This window comes from Epinephelus lanceolatus, chromosome 8 (genome assembly GCF_041903045.1).
Source record: "Epinephelus lanceolatus isolate andai-2023 chromosome 8, ASM4190304v1, whole genome shotgun sequence".
Taxonomy (NCBI): domain Eukaryota; kingdom Metazoa; phylum Chordata; class Actinopteri; order Perciformes; family Serranidae; genus Epinephelus; species Epinephelus lanceolatus.
In genome coordinates this window covers 12,864,803-12,891,752 of record NC_135741.1, presented here as the reverse complement: position 1 = coordinate 12,891,752, position 26,950 = coordinate 12,864,803, and the positions used below count along the sequence as shown (strand labels likewise).

General features: G+C 39.4%; 1 protein-coding gene across 1 annotated transcript in view; it reads left to right on the top strand.

Annotated features, from left to right (window-relative positions):
• Window positions 1–2,703: 2,703 nt before the first annotated feature.
• The window catches only part of LOC117250804 (putative chitinase 10), a 34,085-nt gene continuing 9,838 nt past the window's right edge, over window positions 2,704–26,950 (top strand). The window contains exons 1-23 of the mRNA XM_078170401.1: window positions 2,704–2,776; window positions 2,940–2,993; window positions 3,097–3,126; window positions 3,959–4,163; window positions 4,577–4,633; window positions 4,733–4,898; window positions 5,014–5,138; window positions 5,548–5,671; window positions 5,771–5,953; window positions 6,110–6,226; window positions 7,214–7,346; window positions 7,461–7,741; window positions 8,389–8,536; window positions 8,619–8,645; window positions 8,778–8,982; window positions 9,058–9,114; window positions 9,202–9,367; window positions 9,454–9,578; window positions 9,664–9,787; window positions 12,476–12,658; window positions 12,795–12,911; window positions 13,028–13,160; window positions 13,282–13,553. Of these exons, the coding sequence (XP_078026527.1) occupies window positions 2,969–2,993; window positions 3,097–3,126; window positions 3,959–4,163; window positions 4,577–4,633; window positions 4,733–4,898; window positions 5,014–5,138; window positions 5,548–5,671; window positions 5,771–5,953; window positions 6,110–6,226; window positions 7,214–7,346; window positions 7,461–7,741; window positions 8,389–8,536; window positions 8,619–8,645; window positions 8,778–8,982; window positions 9,058–9,114; window positions 9,202–9,367; window positions 9,454–9,578; window positions 9,664–9,787; window positions 12,476–12,658; window positions 12,795–12,911; window positions 13,028–13,160; window positions 13,282–13,553 (3,003 nt within the window). The 5' untranslated portion in view covers window positions 2,704–2,776; window positions 2,940–2,968. The remainder of the gene's footprint in view (window positions 2,777–2,939; window positions 2,994–3,096; window positions 3,127–3,958; window positions 4,164–4,576; window positions 4,634–4,732; window positions 4,899–5,013; window positions 5,139–5,547; window positions 5,672–5,770; window positions 5,954–6,109; window positions 6,227–7,213; window positions 7,347–7,460; window positions 7,742–8,388; window positions 8,537–8,618; window positions 8,646–8,777; window positions 8,983–9,057; window positions 9,115–9,201; window positions 9,368–9,453; window positions 9,579–9,663; window positions 9,788–12,475; window positions 12,659–12,794; window positions 12,912–13,027; window positions 13,161–13,281; window positions 13,554–26,950) is intronic.

Here is a 26,950-nt window from a genome sequence, read left to right as displayed (position 1 = left end):
ATCATAATATTATTACTTTCATTAATGTTGTTGTAAGCTACTGTCATTACTGTCTGTCCTGCATCTCTCTCTCTCTCTCTCTCTCTCTCTCTTCATGTATCATTATGTCATACGGATTACTGTTAATTTATCATGTTGATCTGTTCTGTAAGACATCTATTGCACGTCTGTCCATCCTGGAAGAGGGATCCCTCCTCAGTTGCTCTTCCTGAGGCTTCTACATGTACCATTTTATTCCATCCCTCTGAGGCAAATTGTTATTTGTGATATAGGGCTTTATAAATAAAATTGATTGATTGATTGATTGATTGATTGATTGATTAATTGATTGATAAAAAGGTCATAAAAAATGTCATAGTATAGTATTGTATAATACATTATAAAAAAAATGTTACAGTATTGTGTGTCATAAAAATGTCATTGAAATGCCATTAAAAAATTTGATGGTACAATATTTCATAAAATCCTCAAAATATATATCATAGTATAGTAAGCCATAAAAAATAATATAAAAAGCCACAGTACATTATGCCAAAAAAAAGGTAATCAAAAAGTCATAAAATAAAATGCCCCCCAAAAAACTCACATAAGTCCTGAATATCATGCCACAGTAAAATCATATAAAAAGTCATACCATAGGGCACCACAAAAATAGAAAAAAATAAAAAACAAAATCATATAATGTCAGGGTATATTATGCCATAAATTATCATACAAAAATAATAGTATACCATTAAAAAATTATATCAAAAGTCATAGTACTGTATGCCATAAAAAGTCACAAGAAATCATAGTATACTATATCATTAAAAACATTATGAAGAAATTGTTGTTAAGTATGCCATAAAGAAAACTCGTATAAAAGATAATAGCATAGTAAATCATCAAAAAAAAAATCATACAAAAGTCATAGTATAATATGTCATTAAAAAATATGAAAGACCATTGTATAGCATATCATAGAAAAATTATGTAAAAAGTCATTATATAGTATGGAATTTTAAAAAAAAAGCATTGTATAGTATGGATTTTTTTAAAGGCATTGTATAGTATATAGTATATATATAGTATTATTTTCTAAAAAGTCATTTAAAAAGTGAGCATAGTATGTCATAAAATAGTAACACAGGATGAGTAATTGACACACAGCTTGTCATTTGGAGAACGAAGTATACCTTTAAATGCAGGCAAACTTTAGAACATAACCACCTTGGACAAATATTCATTTTGAAAACAAGCCATATTACTTTATTATTTTATTACTTTTTAAGGGCCCTAACTTTTGCCAATTGATTCATCAGCTTTTAATACTTTTTAAGACCCTGTGGACACCCTGGTTTCTGCTTGCAGGTGTCTGTGCTTGAATCACAGAAGTGTGTACCTAATTTACTCATTTGTTTTCTTGCAGAGTTAAAAGAGAACATCAATACAACTCTCTTTGTTAGCGGGCTGGAGCCTCACATCTACCATACAGATGGGAGTGATATCAGTCTTCTCAAGTCACTCAAACATTCTCGCAAGAAAGCCAAAAACAACCCAAAATGTAGAACTATTCCTTCAACTACTGCTGCCTGCATCAATTGATCTGTCAGTATAAAGCGAAATTGAAAAAATATTAGCAGCTATCTTACTGAACTCTGGTCTGCTGGCTGCATTGCAAGATAACTAATTGTTACATCATCAAGGGATAATATGACTTAATGGAAAAGGACATCTTATCTAAAAGCTTTGAGGTTTATCAGGCCTGTGGCATGGTACTGTTATCTCTATATCAAGTTTTTATTATTGTACCCCTCTGATCAGTATGTTTAACACACAAGACTTTTCTTTTGTTAAGTCTCTGGTCAATGCAAAGTCAAGGACATCAAGAAAGGCCCAGACCAAACAATGATATTCAAGATTGAGACTAGGCAAGAACACAGCCTTTGAAAATATCATGCTCTTAGATGTGTTTGACATGGATCCCGGTAGATATCACAGTGTAGTCCTGAAACTGAAACTGAAAGTCAGGTTGAAAAAGTGTAAAACTGCTTTTCTTGTTATATATGATATGATATCTTTGGGTTTTGGACCACTGAAATGTCAAAACAACCAAGTTAAAGACTTTGAGCTAAGAGAAATCATGATGGGCATTTTTAACAGCTGTTTGACATTTCAAGGACAAACCAATCAATTCATTAAAAAAAAATAACCTGCTAGTTGTTAGTACTTGAAGTTTTAGACGGATGAAAAGGCCAACAGTGGCTGAGCCAGGGACGAGTTCAACTCTAGTTCAACACAAGTCCAAGACAGAGTTATCTACGACCATGATTATAACACAAACAAATGCTGTAAGCAGCAGGACTTGCAACCACAAAGGCAAGTGTAATATATATTAATCTAAAGTTCACTTTAGAAGTGTTGGTTGTTGGTGCTATGGAAACCATTTTAATCCTTATGCCATATAAAATACAATGTATCAGTTAGGATCAGTTGATCTGTATCAAAGCCATCTTATCTGCATTAATTGTCCAGCTCTCCTGATCGAAGAGACATCACAGAGGCAAGTTTACATAACCTCATGTGGTCTGATCCAGATTTATCAGGCTGTAAAAACCAACATAATCTTCCTGACATGTCATCTTCATATTATGACCCATTTCACAGCAGCAATTATCAACTCCCGAAGCATCCATTACACCTCACTGTCACGCAGCCTTTGCCCCTGTCTTATCACGTCCATAAAAAGGACTCGCAGGTGGATCACAAGCACATCCAGCCAGTCACTTGAGAACAGGTAAGTCATGAGCAGGCAGAAGTTTTAGTAGCCTACATTTTACATGAATACGAGCTTTATTGTGTGCAGCATTACTACAGCCGGTAGAGTCAGTTGCAGTTTATAAAAATTATTATGCCATCTTTTAAAGATTTATGATACACAACACTTTTTATTGTTGCAGCTCTGAGGAAGAGACTCAGCTGACACAACATGGCTCGACTCGCAATCTTGGCTGGTAAGTTGCAGTCTCTCTGTTGTTCATTAATTCAAAGGCAGTAATATTGTGTATACAAATGAATAATAAAAAGAAAATGAATTGAAATGTGCATTTTTTTTAGGACTGTCCCTTTTGATGTGTCTCCAGATGGGTATGCATTCATTTTTTAATTTCTTTTTTTTTTACAATTGAAATCAAAAATACATACTCTTCCTCCTACCTGTAGTGCTGTTTATCAATCTGGATTTGTATGGTGTGAGTTGCAGAGTGTTGGAGATATCTGTCGTGGAGATGTCTGCCTTTTCTTACATATAATCAAACTAGATGGCACTCACCTTGTGGTGCTTAAATAACCAATACAAAAACCCTGCAACAGCAATGTCTCTTTCCAGAAATCATGACCAGGTTATGCAAAAATAACCCACCGATCTAGCTGTGAGCAGTTTCATGTGAGAACTATTTTCTTCCTTCCTATTACACCCGCCAAAAGGAAGCATCTACTGCAAGCTCACTTCTCACTACCAAGCTAGCTCAGCCAAGGATGACACCACTAATGTTTACATTTTGCTTTGCCACGAGCACAAGCCTCTAGTCCATGAGTAGACACACGCTTCCTTCTGTGTAGTAGGTGGAGAGAAAATAGTTCCTACATGAAACATGTCACACCAGGGTCTGTGGATTATCTTCAATAACCAGGTCATGATTTCTGGAAAGAGACATAGATGTTGAGTTTTTTAAATGTATGTTTTTGGTCACTTTGAGCACCACAAGCTGAGTGCCATCTAGTTCAATCATATTCAAGAGAGGGCGGACATCTGCAACACTCTCCGACTCACACCAGAACAATCTACAGTGATGAATAACACTACAGTTATGATGATATATATGTAGTTTTGATTATGAGGTGACAGGTGAACTGTCCCTTTAATGACCCTGACCTTGAGTAGAAACTTGATTCTAATTATTTCTCTCCTCTCCAAAAGTGTCCTCCACCAAACTGGTGTGCTACTTCACCAACTGGTCCCAGTATCGACCTGGTGTCGGCAAATATCTGCCGGCCAATGTAGACCCCAACCTCTGCACGCACCTGATCTACGCCTTCTCAATAATCAGCCATTCTAATGAGCTGTCGCCCTATGAGTGGAATGATGATGTTCTCTATAAATCCTTCAATGATCTTAAGAACAGGTGAGTTTTTCCTTCATGCTTTATCATCTTTCTGTGGTCGTATGCACTGTTATTTCACAACAAGCAGTCATATCAGCAGTCGAGAGGAAGTTGGTTAAACGGTGTCATTCAATTTTCCATATATGGAGATTGTAAAAACTGGTAGATTAACTGCAGTGGTGGAATTTTAACTAAATGGAAAGAAAAATAGGTTACAGGAAAAAACACAAACCCATGCACAAAGGAAGAAGGAAAAGCAAAATGTAGGGGGTAAAGTAAGGGATCATGATCACTATACAGTATGTAGTTTTATTATTTAATGAATTCATAAAGTGGAGGAAAAGAAAATTTTGATTTGTATTTTGAATGCAGGTCTTTTAATTGTAATGGAATATAAGAATTGAATTTACATTTTTTTGCACATTTCTGCACAGAAACCCGCGGCTGAAGACTCTGCTGGCCGTTGGTGGGTGGAACTTTGGAAGTACACAGTGAGTCCACAACACTTCAACAGCAAGGAACTCTGAGGCTGTATCTCATAATGAGAACACCATCAACAATGTCTCCAACTTGTTTTTACATGTTTACAGATTTACCATCATGGTCGCATCCCCTGCCAACCGCCAGAGATTCATCCAATCCTCTATCAAATTCTTGAGACTGCATGGCTTTGACGGGCTGGACCTGGACTGGGAGTATCCTGGAGCACGAGGAAGCCCACCACAAGACAAGAAGAGGTTCACAGTGCTCTGCCAGGTCAGTTTGTAAGATCTACCCCTCCCCAGTAATGACAGAGCCCTACAGGATGCCACACCAACACTGATTTGAGATACTACAGCAGTGTGACTTTTAATGTTCTCACATTGTTTAGGAATTACTCGCCGCCTTTGAAAAAGAAGCCGCTGAGACCAGAAGACCACGACTGCTGCTCACAGCTGCAGTGGCTGCTGGAAAGGGAAACATCGACAATGGATATGAGATTGCTGACGTCTCAAAGTGAGTTTCTGTGACAGGGAGTCATTTAGCTTTAAAGCTACAGTTGGTAACTTTTATGAAAATAGCTTTTGCCATATTTGAATCTTGATTCATATTTGATCAGCACTGACCGCTGTTTACATTCAGTGATTGATACGATTGAAAACTGTTTAGAGACTCAACAGCTCTGATTAGTTGGTTTGGTTCAGTTGCAGTACGGCCCTTAAAAGTGCTGCAAAAGTATAGAGTAGGCAGAGGAACAGGATATTTTCCACAGATTATCTGTCTCATTTAGTGCTGTGTGAATATAGTGACAATTTCCATAAATATGTCAACACAGTATTTTTCATAAAAGTTACCAGCTACAGCTTTAAAGTTAAAAAAACAAATGCTTTCTTTTGCACTTTGTGACAATATACTTGTCTATCAGATTCCTCGACTTCATAAATGTCATGACCTATGACTTCCACGGAGCCTGGGATCCATTCACTGGTCACAACAGCCCTCTGTACCGCAGCACTTTCGATCAGGGTGAGCTCATCTACTTCAATATGGTGAGTAAAATCCTCAGTTATCATCCTCAGTACCCAACAGGGCTGAATACCTAACATGTCTTAGTTTTCAGTACAAATTATCTTATTTTCCTCTCACAGGACTTTGCTATAAAATACTGGAGAGACCAAGGAGCTCCTCTTGAAAAGCTCATACTTGGTTTTGCTACATATGGACGCACATTTCGCACAACATCATCAGCAAACGGCGTTGGAGCACCAGCTAGTGGAGCAGCCTCTGCTGGGCCCTACACCCGTGAAGCTGGGTTTTGGTCCTACTATGAGGTCAGGTTCAACATGAGAGCAACACTGAGGCACAATTTGATACATAACTAAAATGAACTCAGATTTAATTAATACAATCCCAACATAAATAGAGAGCTCATCACATCACAAAGCATGTTGAAGGTGATTAAGTGTCATTTTTTTTCATTTCTACAGATTTGCACGTTCCTCCAAGGAGGCGGTGTCCACTGGATTGATGAGCAAATGGTGCCATATGCCATTAAAGGAAATGAGTGGGTTGGGTTTGATAACAAGCAGAGCTTTGAAATCAAGGTAATAAATAACATGTCATCCTTCACATCTATGTTTATGGAGATTATATAAGCAAGATAAAAGGTGCTTATCGCTACCACTTCTCGCCAGCTATCAGTTTGCTTCCTAAATTAGCACTTGGGCTGGGTACAACTGATCACAATGGGTATTTTTACATGTACGCTAATATTTGAATATTCCAAATATGACTACATGAATTTGATACAGGTCATGTAAACAGCATATTCGGAATGGCTATTTCTGATTAAGCTTTATGCCATTATTCCAAATGTAGCATTTTCTGATAAGACATGCAGGATATGTTGATACTGACTTCACCTAGGCTGGAGCCTATCCCTGCTGACATTGGGCAAGAGGCGGGGTACACCCTGGACAGGTCATCAGACTATCGCAGGCACATAGATACAGACAACGATTCACACTCACACCTACGGGTGTGTCTCCAATAAACCTAACCGGCATGTCTTATGACAAGCTCTGCACAGAGGGGCTCCCCCACCCTGGGTTCGAACCAGGAAGCCTCTTGCTGTGAGGCGACAATATCAGATACTCACATACAGAAAATAAAACATGATTTTATGGAAAATAAAAGAAGAAACATGTATTACATTCAATATGTTGTTGCATTATGATATTTATATGACAATGCCTGACTGAATCTCTTTTAGTTTGAAATGTTGCTTTCTTAATTTAATTCATATCTGGATGAGGCCAAGCTAGACCATTCAGAGGCCCCAAAATAGCGCAATAGCGCAAATATAATTTCATCTTTAACTGGACTGTAATTAAAATAAACCACCAAACTAACCAATTAGTGTGATCAAACTCTTTTCTATGAATAAAAACAAAATGTTTTTTTTCTAATTTCATTCCCCTTCCAAAGGTCTTAGGATGCGTAACAAACAATGTGTTACACTGGTTATATGTAATAAAACAACAGAGCTTGCATTTTAAACTGCAGCACTCTCCATATCTGATATTCCACAGGTACGGTACCTGAAACATAACAAATATGGAGGAGCCTTCATCTGGTCTCTAGATCTGGATGATTTCAGTGGACAGTTCTGTGGACAGGGAAACTACCCCCTCATTGGTTATCTGCGCTCTCTTCTGGATTCAGGTAAACAGAAATCAGACCTCAACAATGCACGGCATGTAAAAGTTTTATCATCTCCACTTTACGGGTAAAACCTACCATAATGTCTTGAATTTAATTCTATTTTTATCTTACTAGACTTACCGCCTCCACCTCCTGTAACCACACATCCACCAGTGATCACTACGACCCGACCAGGCTTACCCAGCACGACTGCCACCACTCCCACAACTACTGATGCCAAAACGACCACCACAGGTGTTATTTCTGGAGGTAGTTTCTGTGCTGGGAAGGCTGACGGCCTCTATGTAAATGACAAGAACCGCAACTCCTTTTATCAGTGTTTCCATGGAATTACATACCTCCAGCAATGTCCAACTAATCTTGTTTTCAATGACAAATGCAACTGCTGTAACTGGGCTTAAATAAATGTGTTATTCTTGAAACAAAGAAGTGTCTTATTTCTAAAATGTCTCTTTTTTTTGATTAAAAGAATCATATTCATAGACTACCCCAATGAACAAAACATGTTCACATGACTCTGGCATGAAACAAAAAAGGTTTACCTCACAAAAATAAGACAAGACTGCACAACAGCACTCAACTTGCTACTTTTTCATGTGGAAAACAATTTGTTTACAAGATTTTGTAACCATATCAGTTTGCTTTCTACTTCACTGCACACTGAGATACACTACTGGCTTTTATATGCCTGTCTGGCTTTAAGTTTGTAAAAGGAGGATTCACTTTTAAGCAGGACGCTGACCCTGAACATACACTGAAGTCCACTCATCTGAACTCAATGCCACCAAACATCTTAGAAAATAAAACACAAGCTGATATCTGGGATGCTCTAAGAATGTCGAAAGCTTTTGAAGAAATTGTGGAACTGATGCCAGTCAAAGTGCAAGATGCATGGTTGATATAAATGTCAGATGGGCCAAATATTGAGTAATGATCAGCAACAGAGGGAATTAGACTGTATTGATTACAAAGGGTCACTCACTCTTTTACCAGCCTCTGTTATTTGACTTACTTGGATGATGCAACAGCCTAATGTCCAAACTTTGGGACGTTCAATCTGTTCCTGGTTAATGATTACTATGGTTTATGTATTGTTCGTCAGCTGCAGAAAGCTTTTTGGTGCTCTATTTTTTACATAACAACAGCTAATCGAAACACAAGCAACATGACCAAGCTAATTCTGATTGCAGGTAAGACACAAACAAAAAGGCATAAAATTGTTTATACAAAATCTATTGTACCAAATATTTAACTAAATCTGTAATTTTCAAGGTCTCTGTCTTTCCCTTGGCAGTTTGGGTGAGTTTGTGAATCCATAATTAATACTGAACAATCTTAGCAGCACCTGAACAAAGTGTAAATTGTTAAATGTCTAGTCACTGATTATTCCTCAAAGATTAATGAAAACATTTTCTGCTCTACTACGTTTAGTCTCATCCCTTAGACTGGTGTGTTATTTCACTAACTGGTCCCAGTACCGACCCGGCAGTGGGAAGTTTATGCCTCTAAATGTTGATCCAAACCTGTGTACCCACCTGATTTATGCCTTTGCTGGTATAAGCGAGGCAAATGAGTTGTCCACCATAGAATGGAACGATGATGTGCTCTATAAATCCTTTAATGGACTCAAACAGAGGTCAGTGCAGGATATTCTAGCATTATATTGTGCAAAATAGTGATTACAGCCAACTAAATTTGTGTATCCCCACAGGAATCCAAATCTTAAAACACTGTTGGCAGTTGGAGGCTGGAACTTTGGATCACAAAAGTAAGATATCTTACATAAAACAATCCATAATAATCAGTGCACTGTGTCTTCTTGAGAGCAATTTTCTCTCCCCAAAATACGACCCAGATTCACTACGATGGTGTCAACACCCACCAACCGAAATACATTTATCCAGTCTTCTATCAAACTGCTGAGAGAATATGGTTTTGATGGACTTGATTTGGATTGGGAATACCCCGCTGCAAGAGGAAGTCCTCTGGAGGACAAGCAGAAATTTACATTGTTATGCAAGGTCAGATCCAAAATTACTGTTCTGATGTTCAAATGATGTTTAACGTGAACCACAAAGAGACTTAACCATGATTCTGTGGTGCACAGGAACTCCTAGAGGCCTACCAGGCTGAGGGGACAGCCAGTGGCAAGCCCAGATTAATGGTCTCTGCTGCTGTGGCTGCTGGGAAAGGAACCATCGATGCTGGTTATGAAATCGCAGAGATGGCAAAGTACATCAAATATCTACTCCCATTATTCCCATGATTAGCTGGCATCACGTTTTGGGTGAATCTGATTTCACATGCATTTTAACAGGTACCTGGACTTTATTAATGTGATGACGTATGACTTTCATGGCACCTGGGAGACTGTGACAGGACATCACAGCCCCTTATACAACGGATCCCATGACACCGGGGAACACGTTTACTTAAGTATTGTGAGTACTCAGCTTTACTCTCCTCCGATGCAAAGTTTCTTTGTCTCTTTCTTTCTTGTTAAGAGCATTTCCATCCAACTATTTTATTCAGATTTTCAATTTGTGCTTAAAAAACCCCATTGGAATCACTGAAAATTGAAATATAGCGAAAGGTATTTATGCTTGGCTGAGGTGGAAACATTGGGGCGTCAATAAATGTAAAATCTGACAAAGTGCAACAAAATAAATACTTAAATTTATCATGATTTAAAGGAGCTATATGTAAGAAATCTAAAGCAAATAGTCGTGAAATCATCCTAATATGTCACAAAGACTAAGGAATAATCAGTGGTTGAATTGAGGGGGAATGAGGGGGGACATGTCCACCGCACTTCCCGTATCTGTGCCCTCCATCCCCCGCAGCTTTTACAGACGTTACCACTGTCCAATTCGTTTTTAACATGTGGCAACGTGTTTTTCCGAGCCGTCTTTAAACGCACCATGAGAAGGCGCATACACACGCTGTTGATGATCAGAGTCAGTCCACACAGACAAGACATGTGCTGCTGGGCAGTGCTGATGAGTGTTAACTATGTTCAGCAAAGCAGCCAGCAAGAAGCAAAAAACCTTGCACAGTTTCTTCCAAACAACCCGTGTAAGTTGAGTAATGCTGTTGCATGTAGATAATGTTAGCTAAATGATGACTAATTAATAGATGCCAATATATCAAGTTAAGCTAGTTAACAAGAATACTAATGTTATTGTTACCTATGTTAAATACCTTGCTAGCTAGTTTCATGCTAGGAATAAACCCACTCCTTCTTAATAAGAACTTGTGCTCACTATTGCTTTCCACATATTTTTTTAATCTTTATTGCCACAACATAAAGAGCAGGGTCAGGGAGGAGACAGTGGACCAGCAGGATGATCATGCAGGAGAGATTATAACTGGCTGAGAGAAAATATCTATAGCATAAAAGTGACTGTGCGATTAATTTCTACAGCTATGTCACCACTACTATTCTTAATTCTATTTCTAAATTTTGCTTTGCACATTTATTATCTATATTATTGCAATAGATAGAAGAGAGACAGGGAGAAACCAGGCAGATATCAGGACAGGGACCTGACAGCAGCACCAATTATCAGCCCAAGGCTTCACAGATTAGGAGAAATTATAACTGGCTAAGGAAATGTCTATAGGATAAGAGTGACTCTAAGATTAATTTTCACAGCTATTTCAGAGCTACTCTTATGAATACTCTAAAATGTTTTTTGTCTGTATTGAAATAGCAATACTACTGCATTATTTGTGTTTTTAAAGGCAGCAGGTATAGGTCATGCCATTTTTCTTTATCTTGATTAATTTTGCACACCTGTGCTGTCATATTTGATGATGTGTGCACGCAAAAAAATCAAAGCTACATTGCATCCCCCTTGTTAAAAATTAACAATTCGACCACTGGGAATAATGTTCATATAACATACTGATCTCACCGACAACAATAGTACAGCCAGAATATTCGCATTTAAAAAACATTTTTACAGTCCCCAAATCATGTTTATGTTTTGAATTTGTGTTTTGGCCTGTTGTGCCACCGCCGTCTACCAGTCACGCAGTCGGTAGAGTCTCAGCATCAGTTACAGTTACGACTGAACTACAGCAGCACATTAGCAGTGTCCCGGTACATAGCATTAGCAGTCTCCTCAGCTGTATCCCGGCAGCAGCGTTAGCAGCAGAGAAGCCGGACTTGCTCAAACGGTCCGCTGGAAAACCGAAGATCAAGGACGCGCCGATGCGGCCCTGCCACGGCAGCCGCCCGTGGGCAAACAAATCAGTCTCCAGCGTGCCCTGTCCAGCAACCTCGAATCTGTAGGGGAGGGTGCCCCCAGCACCGCTGTAATAACAACGGGGGACACTGCCCTAATGGCACATTATGAAGCCCTGGAAGGGAGACCAATTTTAAAGTGGCATATGTCCATCTGTTTTTCCTTTGAATGAGGTTTGACTGGCACTTTTAATTATGTGATCTCATTGCACTGCCTTCTTCTACAATGGTTTAATGACAACTGGAGCACCACCAACTGTTTTTCTCAATGAGCCAAACTCCTAATATTCAATTTAATTCAGTTCATTCATTTTCCATAACCGCTTATCCTGTTAAGGATTGCGAGGGGGCTGGAGTCCATCCCAGATGACACTGGGCAACAGGCGGGGTACACCCTGGACAGTTGGCCAGATTGCAGGGCTCACATTAAGAGATAGACAACCATTCATGCTATGGGCAATTTTAGAGTCACCACTTAACTTAACCTGCATGTCTTTGGACTGTGGGAGGAAGCTGGAGTACCCGGAGAAAACCCACCCTGACATGGGGAGAACATGCAAACTCCACACAGAAGGGTTCCCCCACCCTGGGTTCCTCATGCCAAAATTTAGGTGTTTAAGGCGTAAAAAATAAGTTAGGTAGAAGAGTAAACTAAAAATGAATAAAATATGGAAAAAGTGTAAATGATATAACAATGAGAAGCAGAATTGCACATGATATTAAAAATGATACTGCATATGACATTGACAAATGATCATGATATTGATTATGAATATAATTTGTATTTTCTCTCACCCATATCTGGAAATTCGGTTTAAATTTGTGCCACATTTAGATGGAATCATTGATTTCTGTCTGTTACTTATCATTCACATTTCAGGACTTTGCCATGAGATACTGGCGGGACAAAGGAACACCTGTTGAAAAGCTAAACATGGGCTTTGCTACATACGGGAGAACATTTCGACTGTCTACTCAATCCAGTGGCGTTGGAGCACCAACCAGTGGTCCTGCTGTTGCTGGTACTTTTACGAGGGAGGGCGGATTCTGGTCTTATTATGAGGTGAAACTGGAAACAACTCGTTGCATTTAACTGTCTATTAGTAACTCTATGTAACTGATAAAATAATATTTATTACAAAGTCATCAAACAGAGCTTTTATACTATAGTTTAAAATTTGAAATTTAACCCTTTTCAGATTTGCGCTTTTCTTCAAGGGGCCAGTGTCCAGTTGATTGAGGACCAGAAAGTTCCATATGCGGTCAAACAAAATGAGTGGGTTGGATATGACAACAAAGCAAGTTTTGAGACGAAGGTAGCCATGTGTTTCAGTAAAACTGTTAATCATTTCTTTTGCCAGATACAAGAACTTAAATACAATGTTAACTTGTATACATTGTTACTGAAGTGTTTCCATCATTATTTATTCAGGTCCGTTATCTAAAGGACAACAGATTTGGAGGAGCATTTGTCTGGGCTCTGGATCTGGATGACTTTAATGGACAGTTTTGTGGACAAGGAAACTACCCACTCATTAGCCACCTCCGCTCTCTTTTAGACCCGAGTAAGTAGAAACTACTTATTGCTTGAAAGTGTTTTCTTTCATAATCCACACAAAATAAATTAACTGACATTTGTGAATTTTGACTGTACAGAAAACTGATAATTTACTATTATTTCTTCAGGTCTTCCTCCCCTTCCCACTAAAAGAACCATCCCCAATATAATAACTCCACCCTCACACACAGATAAGCCTCACGCTACACTTCATCCCAGACCAACAACCCCTACCTCATCCCAAAACCCAGACAACTTCTGTGCAACAAAGCCTGGTGGGATTTATGCCAAGACTGATGCCCCAGGTTCCTTTTACAGTTGTGCCAACGGCATCACCTGGGTCCAAAACTGCCCAGCTAATTTGGTGTTTCAAGACAGCTGCAAATGCTGCAACTGGCCCTAAGAGCTTGTTACATCACTTTATGTTCCACAAGCTCTGATATCTGTAGTTATCAACAGTAAGGAAACAATCATTGTTGGGGTTTTTTTCTTAAAACTTTCTGTGATTTATTTTCTCTTCTAAAAACAACAAATTAAACCCTGTCTGATGCATTAAACATGTTTCCTTTCCATCACACTGCAACATATAAACTACTATAAAAAATACATAATGTAAATATTACATTAATCAGAAGCCTGAACTGCCATGTCTTATATCCGCTGAGACCTGAGGATCTCACACATGCTGAAACAACACCGTGCCCCTGTGTTAAAACACTTCCAACATGTTCCAGCTGCCAAAGCTGATTGCTGCCGCTCTCGATAAATTATTAATTCCAGCAGAGAAGCTGCAGCGTGTTTCAGAAAATACAATATAATTATTAGGATTGATGCATTTTTAACAAGTAAAACACAGCCACAGATCTTTGATCCATGTCATAAATGGAGTGACGCCTGCGAGTTAGTTCAGGCAGTCAACCCGAGCTGCACTGACTCATACACACACGTCATACATCACTCTCCATATGTCATCTACAAAACACACCCTCCCAATCTGCGGTCTATTTAAGCTGCTAAATCTTCCCAGCTCTCCCTCTGCACTGGTACTGCTGCTCGCTCTTTCAGCCCCACCTCCAAACTAGTATCCACCTGCAGGCTCAGCCTAGGGCGGAAATATTTAATCATCCCTCATCAATATCTCACATCTATAAACTCTAACTACAAAAAACATTTAAAACGTGAGTTGTCAGACTGAACTGGACTTTTAACTTGTCTGTAGGCTGCAGCACAACAAAGAAGGAAATAACAATAAACACAATGAAAAAAATATAATAAAAAACTCAACTACATAGCTTTCTCACTTACTTATGGTAGAAACACAAATATCAATGAAAAATGACCAAATCAACAAAATCTGCAAGTCTACAAAATCGCTCCGGTTCTGAAATGCTCCTGCTGCATTATGATGCTGTGCAGGGGTTGCAGCTGGACTGTGGAGAGCTGACAACCAGTGGAATTGTCCCTCCCAGCTCCCTTACAGTCAAGACGGTGCTGAGAATAACAAAAGTTGTTATTCATTTATCTCGTATCGTTAGTAGATCATGAAATATCAAGTATGGAATTAATCTGCAGGTGATTTCTGTGGATGTCCAGTTTTGAGCCACAATGACAGCTAAAATATGGCCTGCAACAGAGGGTAAGTTTGGTTGGTGTTAGCTGAGTCAATTTCTGGAAAACTTGCCTCCTCTATTGGCTGGTTAAGAGGAGTGAGGAGTCAGCAGTCAATAATGGTATTAAACAGTCAATAAAACATTTTTTTTTCAACTATGAATCACTGCAACCAGGTGAGGTTCTTGAGTGTACAGTAATACGCAAGCACACAAAATATTAGGCTGACTGGTCCAGTAGTTTGTGAGATTAGCTGCAGATAGACAGATACGCACACTCACACACCAACCACCAACCCAGTCATGCGCGTGCACACACACACACACACACACACACAGAGAAATGCAGATAAATTTGTGTTTTTTTAAACACCAAATGTTACCATCTACAGAAAATCCATCAATGCACTGTACTCATAAGTTTACATAAGTATCTACAACTACTTAATACAGGAAAAACACTTGACGTCTAACTTTGTGCCTTTATGGATGATTGAGGCACAGGTTTGTGGTGTGATTATCTATCACTGATCCCAACACAAGTGGCAAAAGCCCAAACATATTCACACATCCTTGTGAGACTGCTGTGACCAGACAATGTTTGACTTTTGCACTTTTGCACTACAATACTCAGTTACCCGGTGCACCCAGCAGACCAATCTGGCCAGCAAGTAGTAAACAACAAATGATGAAACAACATCTAAGATAGAGTCCAATCGTTATGACCTGCTGTCATTCCAGGAGCAAAGCCTGGATTTATAGCCGATTATCAGAATATGCCTGGATACTGATCTCAATCATCTAGAGTTGAGGACGCACCTGTTAATATAATGTTTGAATGAAATTTTATTACATAGCATAGCAATCATCTGATTATTCGAAAGCAGTGTGGGTAATTCAGCTGAGGGGCAGCAAAACAGGTGGCAGTCAGCAGGTGGAGTCAGAGTTTGCCTGTATGATTTTTCTCATCATCAGGTGTTTAGTACCATTGTAAGTTAGCGAAGGACTTTTAAAAGTAGGCGAGCCACCAAAATTAATTCTAAAAGACTTCTCCTTTGTCTCTAGTGCCTCTCCACCCAGTGGTGGTGAGGCACTAGAGATGCCTAGCTCACCTACGCTTAAAGGGATAGTTCAGTTTAAGTGTACACAATATTGAGAGTATTTTTACTGCTTCACCTTTATGTCAGACAGTGGTTTCCACCGGGAGAATAAAGCCATGATATTGCTCTCTTCAAAGCCAGACTCCATTGAGAAAAACAGTGATTTAACATAGCTGAACACAGGAGCTGCTGGTCTAACCACTGCATCACTCAGCTGGTTTGTTTGTGTTTCTGTGTGACTTGAGTGTTTAAAAGGGTTAATTCAGATTCACTGAAGTCACACTTTGACACAGACTAATTAATTTATCGAAGCAGCAGTAGACCAGCAGCTCCTGTGTTCAGCAAGCTAAAATTACTGTTTTTCTCAATGCAGTCTGGTGGCTTTGACAAGAACATTGATGGGAAACTGAAGCTGTTAACGGTTTTCCCGTCAGAATGGACTTTATGGTGAAAAGGTAAAATAGTGAAAATACTCTCACTTTAGCATAAACTTAAACTGCTATTGATTTTTTATGCGGGAATTTTTTAAGGTGGGTAAAATATGTCTCATTGCTGACCTCCATCCACAGCTGTAGATTGCTCCATCAATGCACTGTACTCATATTCTCTTTGACAAGAACATTGATGGGAAACTGAAGCTGTTAACGGTTTTCCCGTCAGAATGGACTTTATGGTGAAAAGGTAAAATAGTGAAAATACTCTCGCTTTAGCATAAACTTAAACTGCTATTGATTTTTTATGCAGGAATTTTTTAAGGTGGGTAAAATATGTCTCGTTGCTGACCTCCATCCACAGCTGTAGATTGCTTAGCTTCTGTGTTGGACTCCAGCCTGCTTCTCCAAACTGGAGGCATGCCAACTGACAACTACAGTATAGAATACACTGACTATGGGAAAGTACCCCATTACAACCCTACTTCAAAACATCTGTACTATCCCTTTAAATATGGCTGCAGAATAGAGGCCTTAATCAGGAAAACATCCTTTGAATAGCAGACACACCAATGATGTAAATGCCACAGCTCAATTAGTGACTAGGCTATTAACTGGTTATTAATGCTCTGCCCTCTTAAGAATGTTGCCTGAAAGTCCTCAGGCTCATGAATGTTTTTTATTTCAGTCATCTTCAAGTGTTTTCACTAAGGCAGGCACAACGATGTGTGTGTCATGCAGTTGTTCTGACGTCCATTATGCTCATATGATTTAATGACAAGGTGTGGGTGTGGCAACGTGCAATAATGGCTTGCATAACTTGAAAAAAGGAATGCTGTGAATTACACCCAATTAAATATGTGCCAAATCACACCCAGTGATCAGAATGTCCAAAATGTGACTTATGAGGAAACGTTTGTCCTCGTTTCACCCCTGCTGCAGCCTGGATCTGTTTAACCTGTATGCCACACGTACAGAACATGCACTGCCCTTTGAGGTGTGTTAATAACAGAGGGTGACAAGGAAGCGAAAGAAGACAAAAATAGAGGATAAAGGGAGGTAAATACATATATACACATATAACACACACATATTCATTAGTGTTGTCAAAAATATATATATGTAAAAAAAAAATAGATGTATCAATATAATAATATATATAATATAATTTCTCCAGTGGTACTGAAAATGGTATTGTATAGAAGTTAGATATACTCTGTACATTGTATATGCATATATATATATATGTGTGTGTGTGTGTGTGTGTGTGTGTATACATATATATATATATTTTTTTTAGGCATAATCACACATCACTGTGTGGAAGGCAGGATCTGGTTCTGTATTTTAAGATTATTTTGGGGGCTTTTTGCCTTTTAATGAGAGGACAGTTTCAAGTGTGAAGGGGGGGAGACAGAGAGGGGACGACATGCAGCAAAGAGCCATGGGCTGAAATCAAACCCGTGGCCGCTGTGGCAAGGACATTGCCTTTGTACATGGGGCGCATGCTGTGCCCACTGAGCTACTGAACTGCCCAAGAAATGCCACTTCTAAGCAAAGTTTACACACATTGCCGATAGGTAAGCAGCCATGTGTCTCACAGGGACCAACGTGGGTATACACAGGAGCACAAGTGATGCAGGTATGCATTGTGCTGTGCATACTCAAAGAAGACGAGAGGAGGTGATGTTGAGCCTTCTGACCTCAGAGGTTTAGAATGCATGTTTGGTGTTTGACCTCAACTCTGGGTCATTAATGTGTTCTCTAAATCTGTCTGAGAGGCAGGACAGGGAGGGAGAGTTGAGCTGTGATGTTCCAGGCAGGTCTTTTAAAAAAAAAAAAAAAAAAATTGTGGAAACCCATCATACACCAGATATTTATCATGGGAGATACCTCCTAGATTCAGTGGGCCATCTGAACTTATTTTTTAGTAATTACTTTATGTGTAAACACATGTTGTGACAAATGGATACCTACAACCAGGGATGGACTGGGACACAAATTCAGCCCGGGACATTCAGGCGCACCAGCCCACGCACCAGCCCACACACTGGCCCACGCGTTTCTACCTATAATCCTCTATATGCTTGTACACACTACACAAATGCACTGACTAATTATCATACAAAGACATAAATCATAAAATCAATGCTAATATTCAGAGATTGAAACAACCAACTTCAAGGCATACAGGCTTTTACCTTCCAGGTAATTACAGACTATAAAATAAATGCAATAATGAATTGGCCACAAATGGCGATGTGCTTATTATTCAACTTAAAATAAGAGTATATGACTCTGTCCTAATGCATCTAATTTTATGCACAATATAATTGTCTGTCCAGCCCTGCTCTTGTATTACATAAGCCCAATTTATATCTCCATGGCTCACAGCCATGAACTAAGGAGGTATAAATTGCGAAACAGGCCCTTTAGTCAACTTATTACTACAACAAAAAAATCCCACTTAATACTACTAAAAAGTTTTTCCTCTGGCTAAAATGTAATGCATAGTAGGCTATGCCTTCACATTGCACCTGTCATATTTCTGGTCTCATCCTCCCCCTCATCACAGCTGGGGTTAGTCTGTCCCTCAGCTTCATTGTCCTCGGGACTGGGAGCACCACCTAATGTTAATTGCATGATGCATCCACAGGAAAAAAGCAAGCACATATTATCTTTTAGTACAGGTTTAAATTATAATGACTTAATGCAATACCTAGTAGGCTAGTTGGCCTCTTGAACCGGACACCTAGAAGAAATATGCAATTTGCCAAAGCCAACCTTGCACATTACACACTCACAAATGTTAGCTAACATTAATGCACCTGCTATGGGACTGTTGGCTCCAGCTCCATCTCCGTCATTAGCAACACCAGCAGCCTCAGCCCGTTGACCAACGCCGCGGCCCAACAGGTCGGTTATTTTGGAGCACTTTGCTGCCTCTTCTTGCAAAGATTTAAGTTTTTTTATTCAAGATTTTTCCGCGCCACCCTTTCTTTTTTATCGGCTTTATCCATGTTTCTTTCTCCTTTCTCAGTAGCTAGCACTAACGGTCAAACTAGCCTGGTCTGCCATGAGTAATGACTGATGACTGCAGCTGAGAAAATCAGATTTCAAGAAAAACCAAGGCCTCTTGCGTATTGGAAGAGATACAGTATGTATGAGATGTATAAGGGGAACACAAGGCAGGTTTGGGGCAAAAGCTGAACCAGCATAGTCATATTGGCAGCACACTGAGTATTTAATTTAATAGAGAATCCACTGAAGGACAACTTGTTCAGTAAATAATGAGGCTGGGTTGGCCTCCTCACGCTTATGGCTGGTTTCATTACAACCATGTGTCAGTGAGCTACTGCTAGCAGAACAAACTGTCTCTTTGTCATTTGTACTCCTGGATTCTTTTCTTCATAAAGTTCTGGCAACCATGCTGATTTTGTACTTCTGATTATAGTATTCTGTACTGAATGTACAAAAAAGACACAGCAGGCATTTCTGTCATAGCAGGGAACTTAGGCGTAACTAATTATGAGGATGTTACTAGCCAGTTCTCACAAAACCATAAACTGAAACTGTGCCAGCTACATCGCCTGAGGCTGTTAGCAACGCTATTACTAAGACCTGTACACTTCCTGCTCTGACACGTCGAAATGTCTGCCACAAAAAAGACCTGGTATTGGGTACCTGCTGTTATTGGATCAGTGGAGATATAAAATATTTATGGGACTCGTCCTTTTTTTCTAATGTTGGTGCTCCCTTCTTTAATAAAAATGAAAACACTTTGTCTAGTTTTTTAGATTTCTTGGAACACCCATGTCTTTGTAACTTGCAATTTGTTTTTTCTAATTATTTTTATTGAATGAGTGAGGGTATGCATCCAATACATTCCATGTTTCAATGTTAACTTACCATCACTTATCTTAAGAAATCAAGTTAGCAACTATACAGTTACTTGCGACCATCATTACAGGTAACACTTCATCCCTACTCATATACAGTACAGGCCAAAAGTTTGGACACACCTTCTCATTCAATGCGTTTTCTTTATTTTCATGACTATTTACATTGTAGATTCTCACTGAAGGCATCAAAACTATGAATGAACACATGTGGAGTTATGTACTTAACAAAAAAAGGTGAAATAACTGAAAACATGTTTTATATTCTAGTTTCTTCAAAATAGCCACCCTTTGCTCTGATTACTGCTTTGCACACTCTTGGCATTCTCTCCATGAGCTTCAAGAGGTAGTCACCTGAAATGGTTTCCACTTCACAGGTGTGCCTTATCAGGGTTAATTAGTGGAATTTCTTGCTTTATCAATGGGGTTGGGACCATCAGTTGTGTTGTGCAGAAGTCAGGTTAATACACAGCCGACAGCCCTATTGGACAACTGTTAAAATTCATATTATGGCAAGAACCAATCAGCTAACTAAAGAAAAACGAGTGGCCATCATTACTTTAAGAAATGAAGGTCAGTCAGTCCGGAAAATTGCAAAAACTTTAAATGTGTCCCCAAGTGGAGTCGCAAAAACCATCAAGCGCTACAACGAAACTGGCACACATGAGGACCGACCCAGGAAAGGAAGACCAAGAGTCACCTCTGCTTCTGAGGATAAGTTCATCCGAGTCACCAGCCTCAGAAATGGCAAGTTAACAGCAGCTCAGATCAGAGACCAGATGAATGCCACACAGAGTTCTAGCAGCAGACCCATCTCTAGAACAACTGTTAAGAGGAGACTGCGCGAATCAGGCCTTCATGGTCAAATAGCTGCTAGGAAACCACTGCTAAGGAGAGGCAACAAGCAGAAGAGATTTGTTTGGGCCAAGAAACACAAGGAATGGACATTAGACCAGTGGAAATCTGTGCTTTGGTCTGATGAGTCCAAATTTGAGATCTTTGGTTCCAACCGCCGTGTCTTTGTGAGACGCAGAAAAGGTGAACGGATGGATTCCACATGCCTGGTTCCCACTGTGAAGCATGGAGGAGGAGGTGTGATGGTGTGGGGGTGTTTTGCTGGTGACACTGTTGGGGATTTATTCAAAATTGAAGGCACACTGAACCAGCATGGCTACCACAGCATCCTGCAGCGACATGCCATCCCATCCGGTTTGCGTTTAGTTGGACGAGCATTTATTTTTCAACAGGACAATGACCCCAAACACACCTCCAGGCTGTGTAAGAGCTATTTGACCAAGAAGGAGAGTGATGGAGTGCTGCAGCAGATGACCTGGCCTCCACAGTCACCGGACCTGAACCCAATCCAGATGGTTTGGGGTGAGCTGGACCGCAGAGTGAAGGCAAAGGGGCCAACAAGTGCTAAACACCTCTGGGAACTCCTTCAAGACTGTTGGAAAACCATTTCAGGTGACTACCTCTTGAAGCTCATGGAGAGAATGCCAAGAGTGTGCAAAGCAGTAATCAGAGCAAAGGGTGGCTATTTTGAAGAAACTAGAATATAAAATATGTTTTCAGTTATTTCACCTTTTTTTGTTAAGTACATAACTCCACATGTGTTCATTCATAGTTTTGATGCCTTCAGTGAGAATCTACAATGTAAATAGTCATGAAAATAAAGAAAACGCATTGAATGAGAAGGTGTGTCCAAACTTTTGGCCTGTACTGTACATACATGCTCATATACATATTTATCGGACACCCACACTCACCCACACAGCCACAGACATACAGACACACAGACACACAAGGGCAACGAACAGGACAGAACTGACACCAGACACAGGGTTCCCTTGATTCATGCAGGCTGGATGTGGTGATCCTGCAGGCTCCCTCAATCTACAGAGCTTCATAAATTAAACTCAATATTTTGCTAAATTGTTTCTCTCTCTTACTGTCCTCTGACATTGTCCTCTCAATGCTCAAATAATATTTCATTAATGCTTTCCATTTTTGAATTGTAGGTGCTTCCTTATTTTTCCAATTTTGCAGTATAAGCTTCTTGTAAACTAATGATGAAAAAAGAATTTGCCAGCCAGTTGGATACCTTACTTTCTCCACATTTTGGAAGATACAAATCATTGGTGAAAATACAACTTTGGTGTTACAAGTTATAGACATCCATCTTTCAATATTCTCCCAAGTCTTTCTAGTTTCCTCGCAATACCAGAAGGCATGGATGAAGGAGTCACTCTGGGTGCCACATTTTAAACATCTATCTGAGGAGCTACTTTCAAACTTCTGAATTTTGTCTCTACTATAGTATATTCTTGTCATTAATTTGTACTGAATTAAGCGTAAATTTTCATTAGTGTAACTTGCAATTTGATCCACCCCAACTACTGCAGATGGAGTAAGGGATGTTATTAAACACTGAAAAAAACCACCTCTGCTACCTCTGCTGGCCATGCCAAAGTAAGTAGTTCATTAGTTAAAGAAGAGTCTAATTATATTTTGGGACCTCAGGAGTTCTGCCATTCCTCATAAAGATATTAATATTAATATCTAAAATATGCCATTATTTATACATGGTGTTTTTACAACTTGTTGACAAAATACACGTAGCTATAAATTGCATTAAATTTGTGCTTGGTATTTGTTTAGAACTTTCTGACACTGTTATCATGTTTAAAGCAGTACAGTTTTGTTTTGTTTTTTAATGGCTGGCTTTAGAAATAGTTCATATAACCATAGACTGTAGAAACAATGGACGTAGCTATGATGTCACCCACTGTTTTGTGGACTCCCATTCTGAAGTCTCAAGTTTGGCACTTCGGCCGTCTGGAGCAAGAAGTGACCATATTTGAGTGAGAAGCTGCACTGTGGAGGAGTGAGGGATGGATTTGACTGAGAAGCCAGGGACACTATTGGCAGCCTGCCTGTCACTCAAAGCGAGCCGCCCTTAATTATGTGTAACTTTAAGCCTTAATAAAATGTGAACAGGTGAGTCATAAAAAATCAGCTCCCTGTACAGTTGTCATTAAGAGGATTAAGGGATAAATTAGGCAAAACTGTTTTTTCTACCAGGCACTGTAAAGTTGGGCATTTTAACCTGATCTCACAGAAATACGTGAAATGACCACGACCTCTTTACACCGCATTCCGTGGTGGCAGCACGTAATGGGTTGAAATTACGTGCTGCCACCACGAAAACGATGCCAATGTAAAGTCAGTTAGGGTCCTCTCCCGTGGTGGACACACGGATTCCCTGATTCAATCACGTCACGTCAACCTCGTTTTCCTCAATGATATCTTTAACATTCCTGTATACACACAAAAACGCGGAAGTGTTCTTGATATTAAAACGGCAAATACATTCCCCTGTTATAATTTCCCACCAATAATAATAATAATGATAATAACGTGATAGTTCGGCTGTTCTAGATATTTGGTATAGCCTATTCAAATATTCAATCACAAAAACGCCGTTTCTAGAGAACTTGCTAAAATATCTGAAATGAACCATCATGCCTACTTTTTCTGAACATATTTCATCTAGGTGCAGTGTCATTACTAGTTCAGCTTTACTAGACATTATACTGGGTAGATGTATCTTTTTATGACCCTGTTTTACAACAAGCCGCAAAAAACCTACCGTCCCAAAAACGCCGTTTTTAGAGTACTATCTAAAATAACTACGATTAGCCAATATCCTTGCTTTTTTTCTTAACATAGTCCATCTAGGTGCAGTGTAATAACTACTTCGGCTTTACTAGATAATAGATTTATTCAGTAGCTCTAGCTTTTTACAAGCCTATTTTACAAGCCGCAAACGAACCTACTGTCCCCAAAACGCCGTTTCTAGTGTATTAGCTAAAATATCGAAAATTAGCGGATATCTTTACTTTTTCTTACCATAGTTCATCTAGGTGGAGTGTAATAACTAGTTCGGCCTTGCTTGATATTAGATATATTCAGTAGATATATCTTTTTACAACCCTATTTAGAGCCCTACTTTGCAAATCAGAAGAACTACAACTATGTTGCTGATATGTATCAAACTGCATGGCGAGATCCCAGGGAATTGTAGTTTTTTAAAAATCTAGGTGTTTTCCCCAGATTTGGAAGTTGTAAATATTGAATTGAGAGTACACTGTGGACTTTAAGGGGATGGTAAACACATTTGTGAAATCAGATTTTAAATATCTAATTTCTAAATGGGTGAAAATTAATTTTATCCATATTTTATCCATATCTGACAGCACCCACAGTTGTTGACTACACTCACATGATAGCTGAGGTCAAGAGCTCTCTATAACAGTTGGTCCCATGTCTGTACCCCCTTTAGTTGCTGAGTTATAAGCCCTCAAACATGCACTGAGGTCAAGGTTCAAAGGTCAATGGCTGAAAGCAGGAGCCATGTAGAATCTTCATACTGACATATGTCACTCTCCAGGTTGAGACCTTTCCAATGATGTATTTGGTTTAGCTCTATGACGAAGTTTAGATTTTTTCATTTTTTGGACACAAGCCATGCCAGGTGTAGTTTCAGAGAGCATTTTGAAGGCCCAGTGTATAAAATGAGTTTTGTTTGTTTCTTTGCTTGTTTTTATCTTTTTTACTGTAGATAGTTACTAAAATGAGTCATCCTCAGACAATACAATACTACTAAAAGTAAAACCAATAATAACAACAATAATGAAATAAGCAAAAATAATATTAAAATCATATTGAAATGTTAAAATCTATTTACAGAGTGGAATGGTTGCCTAATAGATAACTTAGATAATATTTATTATTGTTTAGAAACTTTATTATTGCTTAGATACTATTTAGCCTATTATTGTATTTACTTTTAGCATGTTCTACTTTTGAGTAATTTCCGAGAAGTTATGATAAAAAAAAATAAAAAATTACAGACTATAGGAGACAACCTCTTCAATGTCTCACGTCAATTAATTAACACGATTTGTCGGCTTTTTATAATGCCTTTTTTTTTTTTTTTTTTTTTTTTTATTTGCTGCTGTCTCCAGTTGAGAGTGGTGATTTGCTAAATACATTCTACAGTAATAATTAGATTAACATTTGGTCTATAATATTGTTGGCTATATTACGCATTTTAATTAAAAAAACGGAAGAATAAAAGAAATAAACACCGAAATAATTACTTTTTTTATTGATACTCACACACACACACACACACACACACACACACACACACACACACACACACACACTGAACACGCGATTGAATGAATGAATGAATGAATGAATGGACATTGGAAGTGGTTCAGCCACAGTCCCGCCGGCTGGAGTTTTGCAATATGTACAGTACAGGCCAAAAGTTTGGACACACCTTCTCATTCAATGCGTTTTCTTTATTTTCATGACTATTTACATTGTAGATTCTCACTGAAGGCATCAAAACTATGAATGAACACATTCACAGTCACCTGAAATGGTTTTCCAACAGTCTTGAAGGAGTTCCCAGAGGTGTTTAGCACTTGTTGGCCCCTTTGCCTTCACTCTGCGGTCCAGCTCACCCCAAACCATCTGGATTGGGTTCAGGTCCGGTGACTGTGGAGGCCAGGTCATCTGCCGCAGCACTCCATCACTCTCCTTCTTGGTCAAATAGCCCTTACACAGCCTGGAGGTGTGTTTGGGGTCATTGTCCTGTTGAAAAATAAATGATCGTCCAACTAAACACAAACCGGATGGGATGGCATGTCGCTGCAGGATGCTGTGGTAGCCATGCTGGTTCAGTGTGCCTTCAATTTTGAATAAATCCCCAACAGTGTCACCAGCAAAACACCCCCACACCATCACACCTCCTCCTCCATGCTTCACAGTGGGAACCAGGCATGTGGAATCCATCCGTTCACCTTTTCTGCGTCTCACAAAGACACGGCGGTTGGAACCAAAGATCTCAAATTTGGACTCATCAGACCAAAGCACAGATTTCCACTGGTCTAATGTCCATTCCTTGTGTTTCTTGGCCCAAACAAATCTCTTCTGCTTGTTGCCTCTCCTTAGCAGTGGTTTCCTAGCAGCTATTTGACCATGAAGGCCTGATTCGCGCAGTCTCCTCTTAACAGTTGTTCTAGAGATGGGTCTGCTGCTAGAACTCTGTGTGGCATTCATCTGGTCTCTGATCTGAGCTGCTGTTAACTTGCCATTTCTGAGGCTGGTGACTCGGATGAACTTATCCTCAGAAGCAGAGGTGACTCTTGGTCTTCCTTTCCTGGGTCGGTCCTCATGTGTGCCAGTTTCGTTGTAGCGCTTGATGGTTTTTGCGACTCCACTTGGGGACACATTTAAAGGTTTTGCAATTTTCCGGACTGACTGACCTTCATTTCTTAAAGTAATGATGGCCACTCGTTTTTCTTTAGTTAGCTGATTGGTTCTTGCCATAATATGAATTTTAACAGTTGTCCAATAGGGCTGTCGGCTGTGTATTAACCTGACTTCTGCACAACACAACTGATGGTCCCAACCCCATTGATAAAGCAAGAAATTCCACTAATTAACCCTGATAAGGCACACCTGTGAAGTGGAAACCATTTCAGGTGACTACCTCTTGAAGCTCATGGAGAGAATGCCAAGAGTGTGCAAAGCAGTAATCAGAGCAAAGGGTGGCTATTTTGAAGAAACTAGAATATAAAACATGTTTTCAGTTATTTCACCTTTTTTTGTTAAGTACATAACTCCACATGTGTTCATTCATAGTTTTGATGCCTTCAGTGAGAATCTACAATGTAAATAG